General features: G+C 37.9%; 1 protein-coding gene across 1 annotated transcript in view; it reads right to left on the reverse strand.

Moving 5' to 3' along the window:
* Positions 1-14,965, reverse strand: part of EIF3H (eukaryotic translation initiation factor 3 subunit H) — a 109,016-nt gene extending 94,051 nt beyond the window's left edge. The window contains exon 1 of the mRNA XM_032252347.1: positions 14,789-14,965. Coding sequence (XP_032108238.1) covers positions 14,789-14,920 — 132 coding nt within the window. The 5' untranslated portion in view covers positions 14,921-14,965. The remainder of the gene's footprint in view (positions 1-14,788) is intronic.
* Positions 14,966-15,825: the final 860 nt, after the last annotated feature.

A 15,825-nucleotide genomic window follows, 5' to 3' on the forward strand; every position in this document is an offset into this window, starting at 1 on the left:
GCCCAACTCCCATTTTTTTTAAGACGTATCATTCATCTGGACATACTATCTCTTATAACACCAATACCACAGTTTTACAAGACGTTTTAAATTTGCATTTAAAAAGTCCAGAGTTCAATTAAATGTACTCAAAATATTCTGTATATATATATGTGTTTATGTGTATGTAATTTTCCCTTAAAACATCATTAACAACAAAGTACAGTCTACAAGTTTCTCAAAAGTCTGAAATAAAAAAGACAAAGCCCAAACTCTACCAGTCACTGCCTATTTGAAGAGGTCAAGCAGGATGCACAACTCCTACTTGGCTTTACTAGTCTCGTAGCTTCTGGGAGGTAAGGCCCACAGCCTGAATTTCTCACATCAATCACTGTCAAAGAACAGCTATTACTGTAGAAGATTTTTATTCTCAAAGAAATTGTACTGCTGCAAAATCTCCCTTTAGCATATTCTGCAAAGTCAATATCTAGACTTTCATTTAATTCTGGCTTCTTTTGCTGACTGATCTGTGAACTTGGCAGTTTTCTTATTTGGTTAAGCCTAGATCATTTTTTTCTAACACTGAACAAAGAAGCTAGTTATTGCCAAAATGTAAATTCAAAAAGCAGAAAGCTGCATTAGTCTTTAATTTAACACATTTTATGGCTCAAGTGGGATAGGGTTCCATTTCATAACTGGCTGAGTCAAATAATAAATGGGATTTAAATCACTGCTGGTAAGTTTTGATGTGAAAGAAATTTAAGTAACTTCAATAGGAAAAAAAAAAAAAAGACTTTTTGCTCCTGACACACATATGGGATTAGTTACTATGCTTCAATACATTTAATCAATATCAACCTCCATAATATTTCAGTTTGAAAGGGCATATTTCATTATTATTCTCTTGGATCTAATGCTCACCGATGGTCCACATTTTAAAAGTTAAATCAACTAATAATTGTTGGGAAAAAGAGAAAATAGGGAGTTTAGCCTCAAGAGGTTCAACAGAATGGTACTAATCTCATCATAAAAATTAGTCACATGTAAGTATAATGAAGCAATCAAATGTAGAAATATACAATTGTAATTTAGAGTTAACCATTCAGAATTGTTATACCTTCTAACACATTCTAAGTCTGTTACATTCAATTTTATTATATTCAGGAGCACTGACCACTGCTTAAATAGAGAAAAGGGCTTTAGGTGACTTGGGGGCACTCTGATTATCAAATTTGTTTCTGCCTCCTTGTTAAAATAATTGCAGAAGGAAACATGTAAAAAGCAACTATGATTACCTCTCAGAAGAGGGTGGTTGGAAGACAAGGATGACAGTGAGTTTCTTTTCACTATATACTTTTATTTTGCCTTTGATTTGTGTACCATACGCATGCATTACCCGGTATAATGTGTTTAATTAAATAGGTTTAATAAATTAAAAGGGTTCCCATTTTCCTGTATAAAAAGCATACCACAGTAAGCCCGCAAGGTGATTATTCATCTTCTTCCTGGTCAAGAGTTCATTTAGAATGAAACCAAAGATGATGCATTTCTGTGTAAAATGTAAAATGGGGGTTTTCTTCTCTCCAATAGGAAAATGTTTTTATTTTGTTTTAAAGGTTATCAGTAAACCACACTTGAAAACACCATCACTAAGAAAAAAAGAAAAAGAAAATACACTTAGATCTCGCCACTTAAGAAAAAAAAAGAAAACACCAGCACAGGCCCTCATTTGGAGGATGAAAACAAAATGTGACAGGCAAGGCCAATTGGTGGTAGCTCACGGCTATAACATTAGCACTTTGGGAGGCCAACGCAGAAGGATCACCTTCAGTCCAGTAGTTCAAAACCAGCCTTGTCAATATAGAGAGGCCCCATCTCTACAAAAAATAAAAAAATTAGCCGGGCAAGGTTGCATACACCTACAGTCCCAGCTACCAGAAGGCTGCGGAGGAGGATCGCTCAAGACCAAGGAGTGCAAAGCTGCAGTGAGTCATGACTACACCACTAAATGCCAGCCTGGGCAACAAAGCAAGATCCTGTCTCAAAAAATAACAGGCTAGGCACAGTGGCTCATGTGTAGAATCCCAGCACTTTGGGGGGCTGAGGCAGGCAGATCACTTGAGGCCAGGAGATCAAGACCAGTCTAGCCAACATAGCAAAACCCCATCTCTACTAAAAATATAAAACAAAAACAAAAATTAGCTAGGTGTGGTTAGATGCACCTATGATTCCAGCTCCTAGGGAGGCTGGGGTGGGAGGATCACTTGAGCCCAGGAAGTGGAGGCTGCAGTGAGCTGAGTTCGAACCACTGCACTCCAGCCTGAGCAACAGAGCAAGACCCTGTCTCAAAAATACACACACACACACACACACACACACACAAGAAGTCAGGAAATAACGTTTGATTTTATTATGTGTGTAACAGTAATTTTCCAAAGGGTTGAGTTTTAGGATTACAGCTGTCCTCTGAGAGGATAACTTACTCAGCAGCACTGTCCAAGTACAAAATGGAGTCTATAAGACCAGTTATATAGGCTTTAGTGACAGCTAAGAAAGAGAACAGGAACTGAACAGTACAGACAATGTAGTTATAAACCCAAGTAAGTTTATAAGTAAGTCATCTTAGAAAAATGCAAGGAAAACCTCAAGAAACAGTCAAAGGCTATACCAGAAGCCTGTGTGACTTGGGTAGTGGTAACACCAATGGACAGGAGATAAAACTAGCTGGGGTTAGGGAGAAGTGGAAATATTGAGGTATTTCAAAAAAAATTCATAGTAATCCTCAAGATACAATGAACAACTGTGGCACTTAAGTACTAGTTTAGGTACTATTTTGGAGGCAAACAAAATCTTAAAATTTTATGCCAAGATAGAGCTTATGTTTAAAGGGTCAAAGACTCAAAGGGTTTTAAAAAATTATATTTTGACTAAGTTAATAATGAGTTATCACTATTTTTCTGAGTCCAATTTTTTTCTCTTACATGCTTGAGCATGGTACCAACATTAACAAGAATATGGCATACTACTCCAGAACATCTAAGAATTCACTTCAGCCCTTTCAGTTTTGATGAAACAAGTATAGTTTGTCATCAAACAGCTAAGTAAATTACACTACACTTTGCTATTAAATCTAATCTTTACTGGATATAACCATTTTATAGAATGATCTACCGACCAGTAGTAGTTCACACACACACACACACACACACACACACAAAGCCATACTCTCTTTAAGATATTATCTAAAGCCTTACCAAATAAAATAACATCCAAGTACCATAAACTAAATATTTTACCAAAAAAATTATATTAATTTTGAAAAGAAAGCAAATGCAACCAAGTGTTCTGTAAGTGCTAAAATTAGGAGCTTTTATCTAAGAAACGATTTACAGACTTGATGAAGTAAAAGTGAGAAAATCTCAACACAAAAATAAGAACTTAAAAAGATTCTTTTCAAAGCTGCATGCTTTGGGGAGGCTTTTTTCTCTAAGATACGGGCTAGGACTGAGCTCCAAGTCCAGAGCATTGCTGTCAATACTAAAATGCCTGGAATTGCAGCGGGACACGGTGGTTCACGCCTCTTATCTCAGCACTTTGGGAGGCTGAGGTGGGTAGATCACCTGAGGTCAGGAGTTTGAGACCAGCCTGGCCAATATGGTAAAACCCTGACTGTACTAAAAATATAAAATTTTAGCCAGGCATGGTGGCACATGCCTGTAATCCCAGCTCTTTGGGAGACTAAGGCAGGAGAATCACTTGAACATGGGAAGCAGAGGTTGCAGTGAGCCAAGATCACCCAATGCAATCCAGCCTGGATGACAAGAACGAAACTCCATCTCAAAAAAAAAAAAAAAAAGAATGCCTGGAATTGCTCACCCAAACCAATGAAGTCCAAGATACTGAAAGAATGATCAGAATTTATCATTATATAGAAACCAGCTGAAGCAAAAGATGACAAGAAAACAAAAGATATAAAATGCTTATTGTAAACCCACACCTTTTAATGTTAAACAGATGTTCGATGCATACTCATATATACTATCCAATCCAGGCCACATCTGCTGTAGCAACTAAAGTTAAAATGTTTTAATCATATTTCATTTACTTGGGAAAACATCCAGTTTGAAATCCAACAGTAACTATTACCAACTATTAAAATCAATACCTACTGCTAAAAATCATATCAACAATGATGAAATAATAGTAAGAAATTACCCATTCAAGTTCTGCTTATTGTAGTAGGAAGGCCATTCACTATCTTCATATCAAACTAAGGCCTACAAATCCTAACTGATTAAATCCTCTCCTCCACGAGAAATGCTGTATATGGTGCCTTAAATTATGCCCAAGAAGACAGCTATAAGAAACAAATGATAGTGTGTCATCACTAACATGTATGTCACAAACACAGTAAGCATTGTCAAAAAGCAAAAGACAATGAATTTCAAAAAGGTGTCCGGCCTTAACGGAAAGGACCAATGCCCAGATGTTTGCAGGTTTATCCAAATCTTGGGAGGAACATAAAAATCAAAAAGTCTGACCCATTACGGTGGCTCATCCCCATAATCCCAGCACTTTGGGAGGCCAAGGTAGGCAGATCGCTTGAGGCCAGGAGTGTGAGGTCAGTCTGGCCCACATGGCAACACCTCATCTCTACTAAAAATATAAAAGTTTGCCGGGTATGGGGGCGCACAGCTACTAAGGAAGCTGAGGCACAAGAATCACTGGAATCTGGGAGTGGAGGTTGCAGTGAGCCGAGATTGGGCCACTGCTCTCCAGCCTGGTCAACAGAGCGAGACTGTCTCAACAAACAAAAAAGGAAAAGTAAGACAGACTTAGAATTACCTACCTAATGCAGGTAAATTACCTAACTTAGGAACACTTACCGGTATTCTTCCCAATGCTCCTTTACATACTGATTTTCTTTATCAATCCCCAGTATCTTAATATGTGAACTCAGTAGTTAAAGGTTGCATTTTTCCAAACTTGAGAATATTTACAAAACTGACTTCTTATAGCTACAAATCTTCTACAATATGACTGATTATTAAACATAAAGATTCTAATATATAAGCTTTCTCATACATTTTAAAGTTAGAAGTCTGTAAGACACCTGAGTTTTGAAAAATGTATTTCCCAATGCTCAAACAAGGAGCACTAGATTAACTATTCTGTACACACCTTAACTTCTATTTTCCCCACCTGTACATTAATCAATCACATAAACTGTCTGTATCCACATTTCCTAATTGGTAAAATAGGGATAATGATGGTTCCTATTTCAAAGAGCTGTTGTATTGCTTCAATGCCATAATAAATATAAAATAATTAAAACAGTACCTGTCACATAACAACTACAGAGGTCTTAAAATGCATGAAGCTGCTGTAAAATGTAAAAGAGAATGAGTCAAGAATGGCTAGATGTGATTTGAATTCAAGCTCCAGGATATACTCACTTTATGTCTTTGAAAAGCCACTCAGCTTCCTGGAGTGGGAGAATCAAATGTATAATCCAGATAATACTAGTCTGCCCAGCTCCTGGAGCTACCAAGGTACAATAAGGTATGCTAAATGATTTTTCTATTATAAAAACTTACTATTTATAAGCAATAACATCTTACTTGCCTAAACAAAAAATACCAATAAGCAATAAAAATGTCAGGCTGTATAATGAATTTAATCCTCACTCACAAATACTCAGGTTAAAGATAATCCTGCGTAACGGTTTTTCACCCACAGCACATTAAAAACCTGAAAAGCAAGGGGATAAGAATCACATAAATTTACCTAGAATTCAATGACAGGGACATTTATTTTTTAATTTTTAATTGTTTTTGTTTTTTTTTTTTTAAGACGAAGTCTCACTCTTGTTGCCCAGGCTGGATGGAGTCCAGTGGCACTAACTCGGCTCACTGCAATCTCCACCTCCCAGATTCAGACAATTCTCCTGCCTCAACCTCTCAAATAGCTGGGATTACAGGCACTCACCATCATACCTGGCTAACGTTTTTTGTATTTTTAGTAGAGACAGGGTTTCATCATGTTGCCCAGGTTGGTCTCAAACTCCTGACCTCAGGTGATCCACCCGCTTCAGCCTCCCAAAATGCTGAGATTACAGGTGTGAGTCACTGCATCTGACCCAATAACATGTTCTTAATGATAACACTATGTCATCAAAACACGATTAGATTGTATTAAATATTCTCTGACTAAAGCAGCAGAAAATTATGTAATACACTTCAGAAAGATGTATAATTAAAATAGCTAAAATGTGCAAGTTTCAGGGCTTGAAAGGATTTCAAATTATCTGACTAAAAAAGTCTCACACATGAAACAACTTACGTATTCACCACTGCAGTCAGAAACCTGAAAGAAGACACCACGAGTCATATAATTTTTTTGTTGTTAAAAGATTAACAAGCCAGACAAACTATATTCTACTTGAGCCCAGGATCTCAGGCAAAAGCCTCCATTTCAACGGAATTTAACAAGCTGTTTTCTACTATCTTTAACTTAATAAAAGTATCACAAAAAGTCTACAGTTAACACATGTGATAGCCTGGCATTACATATCTGAATTATTCGATTCAGTTCACAAAGCACTTCCAATGGCCAGGCACGGTGGCTCACGCCTGTAATCCCAGCACTTTGGGAGGCTGAGGCGAGCAAATCACCTGAGGTCAGGAGTTCGAGACAAGCCTGACCAACATGCCAAAACCCCATCTCTACTACAAATACTAAAATTCGCCAGGTGTGGTGGCACATGCCTGTAATCCCAACTACTTCGGAGGCTGAGGCAGAAGAATCGCTTGAACCCAGGAGGCGGAGGTTGCAGTGAGCCAATATCGCTCCATTGCACTCCAGCCTGGGCAATAAGAGTGAAGCTCCATCTCAAAAAAAAAAAAAAAAAAAAAAAAAAAAAAAAAGCACTACCACCAAAATGTTGCCATTAGATTTGAATAACCATTAGGTAGGTAAGGTAGAAATAACATTTATTCAAGAAGCTGTTGTGAGGATCAGATAAAATCTAACCAAACATCCCTGTGCAGGGTCTTATAATAGGTGCTCAATTAACATTAGTGATTTTTCTAACAGATAAGAAATTGACAAGTAAAAAGATGGAGAAATATGAACAAGCTCAGAAAGCTAACTGATTTATCCTCAACTGTGTGCTCTTTTCTTTTCTCACCAACACTGTATTAATTTCTACAAAGCATTTACTAACCCAGTTTCTTCATGATTGATTTTCAAGAAAATTTCCACACAACGGGAGTATATTCATTCATTCCCAACATCTGAGTGCCTTCTACAGAAAGGTACTGTTCTAGACACTTGGAAATACTGCAGTGAACAAACCTGACATGGGTGCCACTCTCAAGAAGCTGATATCCTATTGTGAAGAAATAAGCAACAAGTAAAAAGAGCTTCAGACAGTAACAAGGACCAAACTGGACACCAAAATTCATATATGTACAAGTCTTTCATATATAATGGTGTAGGATTAGTAATTGCATATAACCTAGGCACACCTTCCTATATATTATCCCTAGATAACATATAACACTTAATACAGTGTAAATGTTATGTAAATAATTATTATATTGTATTGGTTTTTATTTGTATTTTTTATTTTTTCCTAATATCTTTGATCCATGGTTGGTTGAATCCATGGATGTGAGATCGCTGGATTCGGAACCCACAGATATGGAGAGCTGACTGTATATGTAACTCATACTTTTCCATTTATTAATAACATACTCTACCTTACTTAACAAAACCAAGAGAATAAGGCACCTAATAAGATACATAAAGAGGAAAACACAATTTAAAAGGTTTAGAAATTTCAACAGCAATGGCTTTCAAGCACTGAAACGTGGAGGAGACTAATGTTTTACACTTTAGCCTTCAAAAAGGTGATCATATCAATGAGAAGGGGAAAACAATGTTAACAGTAAATCATTAACAGTATGGATCACATACCAAGATGAGGGATACAAGCTGTCATTAAAAAGTTCAGAGAAAGGAAGAGCAATGCTTCTTCTCAAACATTAATATGCTATAAATCACCTGATTTGGTAGATCAGGAGACGGCCTGAGATTCTGTGATACTTTATGTCTCCATTTCTAACAAATTCAAGTGTAGCCAATATTGCTCATCCCTCAGGTCACGGATCATACTTTGAATAGCAAGAGTCTAATAAACATAAGAAAGGTAAAAGTCAAATGTTCTAGGGAACAAAGTGAGTTCAATAAGAAAAGTTTAACAGGAAGAATTAGCTTAATCTTGTCTAGGAACAAGGAGACCACCTGACAGAATGAAGAGCCATTCTTCCATTTCACAAGGAAGTACCGAGCACTGACTCGAAAAGTACATAGGAAGAGCTACACTGACAAGCCTATTGGAATGGACAATTAAAAGATTATTGACAGAGTGCATTTCAACTTACTGGACTGACAAAAATGGGTCTCTAGCCATACTAAAGGTAGAAGAGATGTGAAGCAATGGGACTTCTCATAAACTGCTAGGACAAATGTGAAATGGTACAAATATTTAGGAAAATAATTTCACATTACGGTTCTTAGTATAACGGTCCGTGAGCATCCCTAAGTCCCACCAATTATAGTGTAAGACAGACATATCAAGACTCAAGACACAGGAGAATATAAACTATGATTTAATTCATATGTATTCATACAGACAAGTGAAAGTAATCAAACTGTTTAATAGTCCATGTGGTAAAGCCACAAAAGAATCATTAAAATTTGCTAAAAAAAGAGCCAGGTGTGGTGGCTCACACCTGTAATCCTAGCACTTTGGCAGGCCGAGGTGGGTGGATCACTTGAGGTCAGGAGTTCAAGACCAGCCTGGCCAACATGGTGAAACCCCATCTTTTAAAAAAAAAAAAAAAAATTGCTTATGCCCATTACTGGAGATAGTTAAAAAAAAAAAAAAAAAGGAATCATTAAAATAAAACTCACCAATAGTGACTCACACAGTGAGAGAAGGGCCTGGAGGAAAGGATGAAAAAGACGAAAGGGCTTCAAAGATACTTGTAATGTTCTATTTCTCAAGTTGAACAGTGGATAACTGAATGTTTAGACACTAACTTTTGTGAATGACATTGTGATATATTTCACAGTTCTTTGCTGATGTTATCAATGATCTTTAAAAAGTAGGGCCGGGCGCGGTGGCTCACACCTGTAATCCCAGCACTTTGGGAGGCCGAGGCGGGTGGATCACGAGGTTAAGAGATCGAGACCATCCTGGTCAACATGGTGAAACCCCATCTCTACTAAAAATACAAAAAATTAGCTGGGCATGGTGGCGTGTGCCTGTAATCCCAGCTACTCAGGAGGCTGAGGCAGGAGAATTGCCTGAACCCAGGAGACGGAGGTTGCGGTGAGCCGAGATCGCGCCATTGCACTCCAGCCTGGGTAACAAGAGCGAAACTCCGTCTCAAAAAAAAAAAAAAAAGTAATAATAATAATTCAGGGAGTTTGTGGTGGCAGATTCTAACAGCAATAGAGTTTAAGTATGAAAGACTACAAACATAAAATGGTTCTTTAACCATAACTTAAAGAGGAAAAAAAGCCAGGGCAAACAAGTGGAACACAGGGAGCTAAAAGAGACAGTGCTTAAAATTTTAATATGGGAAAGTCCTGATGATGTTTATGTGCTAATGGAGAGTACAGCTGACCCTTAAACAACATGGGCCTGAATTGCACAGGTTCAGGGATGTGAACCTTGCACATAGGAAAGGCCAACTTTGCCTATAGGTGGGTTCCACAGGGTTCCATAGCACCAGCTGTAGGACTTCAGTATGCCCAGAGTTTGTATATTCAGTGGTCCTAGAATCAATTCCCTGTGGATGCTGAGGGACTGCTATATTACTGATACAGAGGAATTGATAAAATAGGTCTAAAGATAGAAAAGGAAGGGTTCGAGAATACAAGAAAAATTGGTCTTGGCCACTATCAATGTGCCAGGAAGGAACAAATGTGATTAAACATCAGGCTAAACATAGGGTGAGATTAATCTCCAGGTTCACCTCCCACATCTACATATGGCTGAGAATGGTCATGTGAGTCGGGACTTTTTTCTACCTTGCTCACCAACATACCGAAGTATCTAGCAGGGCCAGATCTGGCATATGGTCAGCAATCAATAAATATTTTTTAAATGAATCAAGAACAGAGTACAACTGGAGTATACGGATTCAAGTTAAACTAGATGGAGAATTTTTTTAAAAACAGCGTAAAGTCTAGGTAACATTGTTTATTCAGTATGTGATGATAAAAGAGGAATTTCAGAGACAAAGAACTTCATGAACAAAAGCAAGGTCATGCTTACTGCTTGAATAAGGATGTGAATCTAGGTCTGTCTTGAGCATGACTTATTAAAGGAAAAACCAAGTAGTCTGAGTGTCTGGAACATACAATTCCCACAAAGCTTGGAAAGAAAGGAAATAAACCTGAATACAGATGCAAGAAGGAAGAACATTTTGGTGGGCCTTAAATTCAATGGAAAGTCACTGAAAACATCTAAGGAAAGAAGATAAAATCTGAATGTTCACATTAAATGAATATTTTAAAGTATGAATGGTAGACTGAAGAGGGTAGGGGAAAACAATATTAAAATAACCTATATAAGATATGAGAACATAAACTAGGAATATTATAAATAATAAAATGGAATGCATACTCATTCATTTATCCTACTCTGTCAGTTAACAGGTTCAGCATTGGAGATACAACATTGGTGACAAAGCATAGTCTCTGCCCTCAGTAGCATATATCCTGATGGAGAAAAAAGAAAACAAGATAGTTACAGGCTGTGGAAAATTCCAGAAAGAAATATAGGGTGCTGTGACGGAAAGTAAGGAGAAGAACAAGTCTATGATTCTATTTTGGACATGTTAAATATAAGCTGCCTATGAGTTATCCTAATAGTGATGTCAAACAGGCAATGGGCATTCAAGAGCCATTACTGGCAGAAATATAAATCTACGACTTATTAGAATATAAATATTATTTAAAGCCATGAGCAGGGATAAGAATACCTTGAAGAATACTACTATAATTACTGCAAATAATAGCAGCAGTTAAGCTTAAATGGTGACTTACTCTGTCCCATACATTGCTGTAGTTATTGACATATATTCAGTCCATTTAAAGTCAAAACAATTCAGATGAGGAAAACGAGGCACAAAGACTTGTCCAATGTCATTCAGCAAATTTTAGAACTGGGATTCAAACCCAAGCAGTCTGGCTCCAGAGCATGCACTTGTATCAACTTCATTACGCTACCTATGTCAAGCAGAGACTAAAAGAAAAGCCAAAACCTAAACCATGAGGCACTCCAACATGCACAGATGGAGAAAAGACACCAACATAAAAGATGAGGATTAAGTGGCCTAAAAGGAAGGATAGTGATTGACTGGGGTCACACACCAGTAAGAAACCTCAGCATTAAGATATGAAAGCAAAAGAAAGAAAAGATAAACTATTAAAATTGATAGGGATACTGGCAATCATTTTGTGGATGAGAAAATGTACCTTCTGAATAAAACAATCATAGAAGTCTTGTAAGTTACTGGTGGATGCAGACTGGAATGCATGTTTCCTGATTATCAGTTCAGTGCTCTTTCTACAATTTCAATCTCCAGTAACAAAGGCAGCATTCGGAATGACTCAAAAAACATTAATACAGATGAGAGTGGCAAAGCCACTGACAGTAATCTGAGTGTTTATAATGACATAGGTACTATTAAACACTTCGCAAACCTCAGAATTTCATTCTCACAACCCTTATGAGGTAGTATTTTATCATCATCCGCATTTTACAAAGGATAAAACTGAGACCTAGAAAATTTAATAGCTTGCAAAACATCATGCTTATTGCTGGAATAAGGATCCGAATCCAAGCCTGTCCTCAGGATTCTCTTGGCTAACGCGTAACATTGCTTTTCGAAAAGTAACACTGTTAATCAAGACAGAAAAGAAAGAAAAGGACAGCAGAGTTTAAGGAAGTTTTTTAAAACTGTATCTGGGCAAAGGTGAGTACACCTTCATGACATCCACGTAGAGATGGTATGTACATGACTCCATGTATAAAAAATCCATTAATAAAATTTAGAGTAACCACTATTCACTGTATCTAACCCAATATATGGCATAAAGAACATACAATTTAAATGTTCCCTATTTGATTTACGATAATTGGAAAACATTCACAATTAAAATATGAGCAAACAAGATAAAAGAACCCTGCAACTGCATCATAATCTAGCTGCCTAAACTTATACAAATGACAGAAAGGCAGATGTCCAACGGCAGATGTCCAGGCAGGAAAGCAAGTTGTTAGGAATTTATTTTGCTAATATCTACCCAACCAGTGGAGAAAAAAAGCAGTTACCCACTACTGTGTAATAAGAGATCATTCACTAAGCTCATCAAGAATCTGCATATAAATAATTCTCAAGTAAAATAATCCTTTACCTGCTCTTATTATGATTGCTTTTGGAGTCACTGATAAGCTTTTGATCTTTTTTTTTTGTTTTTGGGACAGAGTCTAGCTCTGTCGCCAGGCTGGAGTGCAATGGCACAATCTTGGCTCACTGCAACCTCCGCCTCCTGGGTTCAAGAAATTCTCCTGCCTCAGCCTCCCAAGTAGCTGGGACTACAGGCATGCGCCACCACACCCCATTAATTTTTGTATTTTTGATAGAGACAGGGTTTCACCATGTTGGCCAGAATGGTCTCAATCTCTTGATCTCGTGATCTGCCCACCTCAGCCTCCCAAAGTGGCTCATTACAGGCATGAGCCACTGCACCCAGTCACTTCTGATTTTTTTAACTGATTTCAAAGGTGCTTTGGTAATCAGAAATGGTCCTTTTGGTGGTAGATATGAGCATTTTCACCACTGTAAAGGTTTATCTTCCACAGTAAATGAATAAATCAACATTCACATGTACAAACCAATGCCCCGTGAGCAGGATTAACGGGTTCCTTAGCATTAATCAATTGTGAGAGAGCTGATAAAAAATAGTAATTTGTGAATCCACAAAATAGAGAACCACTCTCTTGACCTTCCTAAGCCCACTGTCTACTTGTGAAACTTGAAGTGATCCAGTCCATCTCCACCTGCAGGTCTCTTTTTAATTCAACAATCCCTCTTAAAGCTGCCAGGAAATTGTTACTGAAGTGCTTTTATCACTGCCCTGTTAGACAATATTTGGTACTTAGAAGAATGTCCTAAAATATTCACTGAATAAATGACCTCCAAATAGATTTAACGCCACCAACCTTTTGCCTTTTTCAACTCTGGAAACTAAGTGACTCAAAGAGTGCTGTTGTGACATAACAAATTTAATAAGAAATGTGCTCCTAAGGAATAAATATTTCCCAAGTGTGTAAGTGGTACTTATTTTAACAAGTGTAATCTAAGTCCACCCACCAGCTTTAGAGATTTGCAATCTCTAAAGACACGTCATTTGTTCCTGAACACACATCTGCCTCCCATGAGCCAGGGAAAGCCAGAGTGCCAGTACACAGACCAGATAGTACTCCATTTTCAACGTATTACACAAGTGACACTTAGAACAAAACACTCCAAAGTTAATCTCTCGCCTGCATTTTTCAAGCTCTGCTAACCATAGACATTAAACTCTTAATAATCTTAACACTGACTATACTGTGCTAGAGGTCACCACATAATCTTTTTTATTTAACCCAAACAATTCTATGACATAAATACTTCTCATTCCCACTTGACAGATGAGGAAAGCAAAGTTTGGAAAGGTTAACTTGCCCAAGGTCACAGAGCTGGTTAAGTGGAAGAGCCTAGAAGACTGAATGAGCTCTTAACCACTAGGCTACACTTTCATACCCAGTTTAACTAAGTCAGTTCAGCAGATTCAATTATATGCTGGATTTAAATTATGAATAGTTTCCACTTAAAAATAGCCCTGTGCAATTAAAATTTTCACATGAATTTAAAAGTACTTCCTTATTACAAGTATCTAAGATCTGCATTAATGGGAAATAACCTTTAAAAAATCAAAGGGAGAGAAGATGGTTTTTAAAAAGAGAGGCAGGAAAGAGGCTTTTAAAACTAGAATGTCGTACAAATGCATTTTGCTTCGAAACAACAGAAATAAAATTTCTCATTCTAGATATTCCTTTTCCCAGCTAAGTCCATTCCTTTATCAGTAATTTCCTTAGATGTCCCAGTTCACGAACCTTAACTACTAAATACATTTTAGGTCCTTCTCTTTGATGTTCCTTTATGTTTTTCAGAATGAACACTACAAAAGAGTCTATTCTAATTATGCGATTTCATTTAAAGCGCCGAAGTACAGGCTCAAAAGAGTGGCTACAAAGTACATCTCCACTTGGGAAGTTATAGATGTTAGGTCCTAGCAGGGAAGTAGTGGAGTTTCCTTACTCTCTCCTTCCCAGAGCCCTGCTAAGTCCCTAAATCGTTCTCGACACCTTCGTTAGCTGCTTGTCTCCAGGAGTCTTTCTCCAAATCCCCCCTCCGGGCAACTCAAAACAAGACCCCAGGAACTTGTCACTCACACCCTATTCTCAGTCCCCTTCCTGAAGCCACAACTGTCCCGTTAGAAGATAAGAGAAGGTTGTCGCGTCTCCTGACAAAAAAGTGAAGATGAAAGAGAAAGGTACTAGGGAAAAACTTTGGCCTAGCCACACCAAGCCCGGGGGCAGAATGCTGGGAAGTAAGGCTGGCGGGACGGGGCTGGGAACTGCGCTCCCCACGTGGGCCAGAGGAGACGGAACAGCACTCACAAGGCCATCTATCTGCACTTGCTTCACGGCTGAATCTCCAGAGCCGCCTTTGCCCTTGCCTTTCCCTGCTGCGCCGGCGGTGGAACTGGAAGAGGTGGCAGAAGAGCCGGCACCTTCCTTGCGAGACGCCATCTTTCTAGGCAGACAGGAAGAAAGAGAAACATGGGTTACCGGAAGCGGAAGTACAAGTCTCGCGTGACGTCACTCGCAGACTAGCGTTCGGCGGGCGGAGCTGGAAGGAGAAACCAAAATTGGGCCCCGCCTCCCTCCTCTTTAGCAGTTATATCTTCTTTCCAGGCGGTAGCCTTTGTGCATGCCTACTGTACATTTTCTGCCTCTTTCCAATGGAATGATCTAAAATGAAAGTAAAGTTTTTAAATGTTTAAACATTCACCGTTAGGCGAACGGTCATAATAGCGTTACAGTTCGCATTATTTCTGTAGCGTCTCCTTCGTAAAAATGCTTTCTGATTTTGCAATGAACTGCTGTACTAGCTTGCATTATGCATATTAGAAAACTGAGAAGTGGTTTGCCCGACACTATTCTGTTAATTAGCGGTGAGCCAATATTGCATAGCTTCTTGTATGTAATTTTAGATAGCTACCTGTATAAACACTTAGATTATACAGAAATTAATTAAGACATGGAAACTTTTTTCAGAATTACCAGAAATAGTAGCCTTTTGCTATTAGTTTTATGTAGCCATTTACATAAGTATCAAAGAAGTTATTTTAGGTCTTGTTGAAGGTTGATACAGAACATATTTTCTAAAAATCACGCTGATTTATGACACATTATTCTGAAATACACATCGCAAGTCTTTAAAAGAATATGTGCCAACTGTAAGCAGCCTTTTTAGATAAGCAATTTAAAACATTCTTTTCTACTTCCTAATGACTTTTTTCCTATCCCTTAATTTTGAAATGTTTATTAATTCAATCAACATATATACAGAACTGGCAAATAGTTAAATCAATAAACGGCATGTCCTGCCTTGAAGTGTTTTGTTGTTTTTATCATTGGGATCTGGTGTTATA

This window comes from Sapajus apella, unplaced genomic scaffold (assembly GCF_009761245.1).
Source record: "Sapajus apella isolate SASKATOON/1434 unplaced genomic scaffold, GSC_monkey_1.0 scaffold3, whole genome shotgun sequence".
NCBI lineage: Eukaryota > Metazoa > Chordata > Mammalia > Primates > Cebidae > Sapajus > Sapajus apella.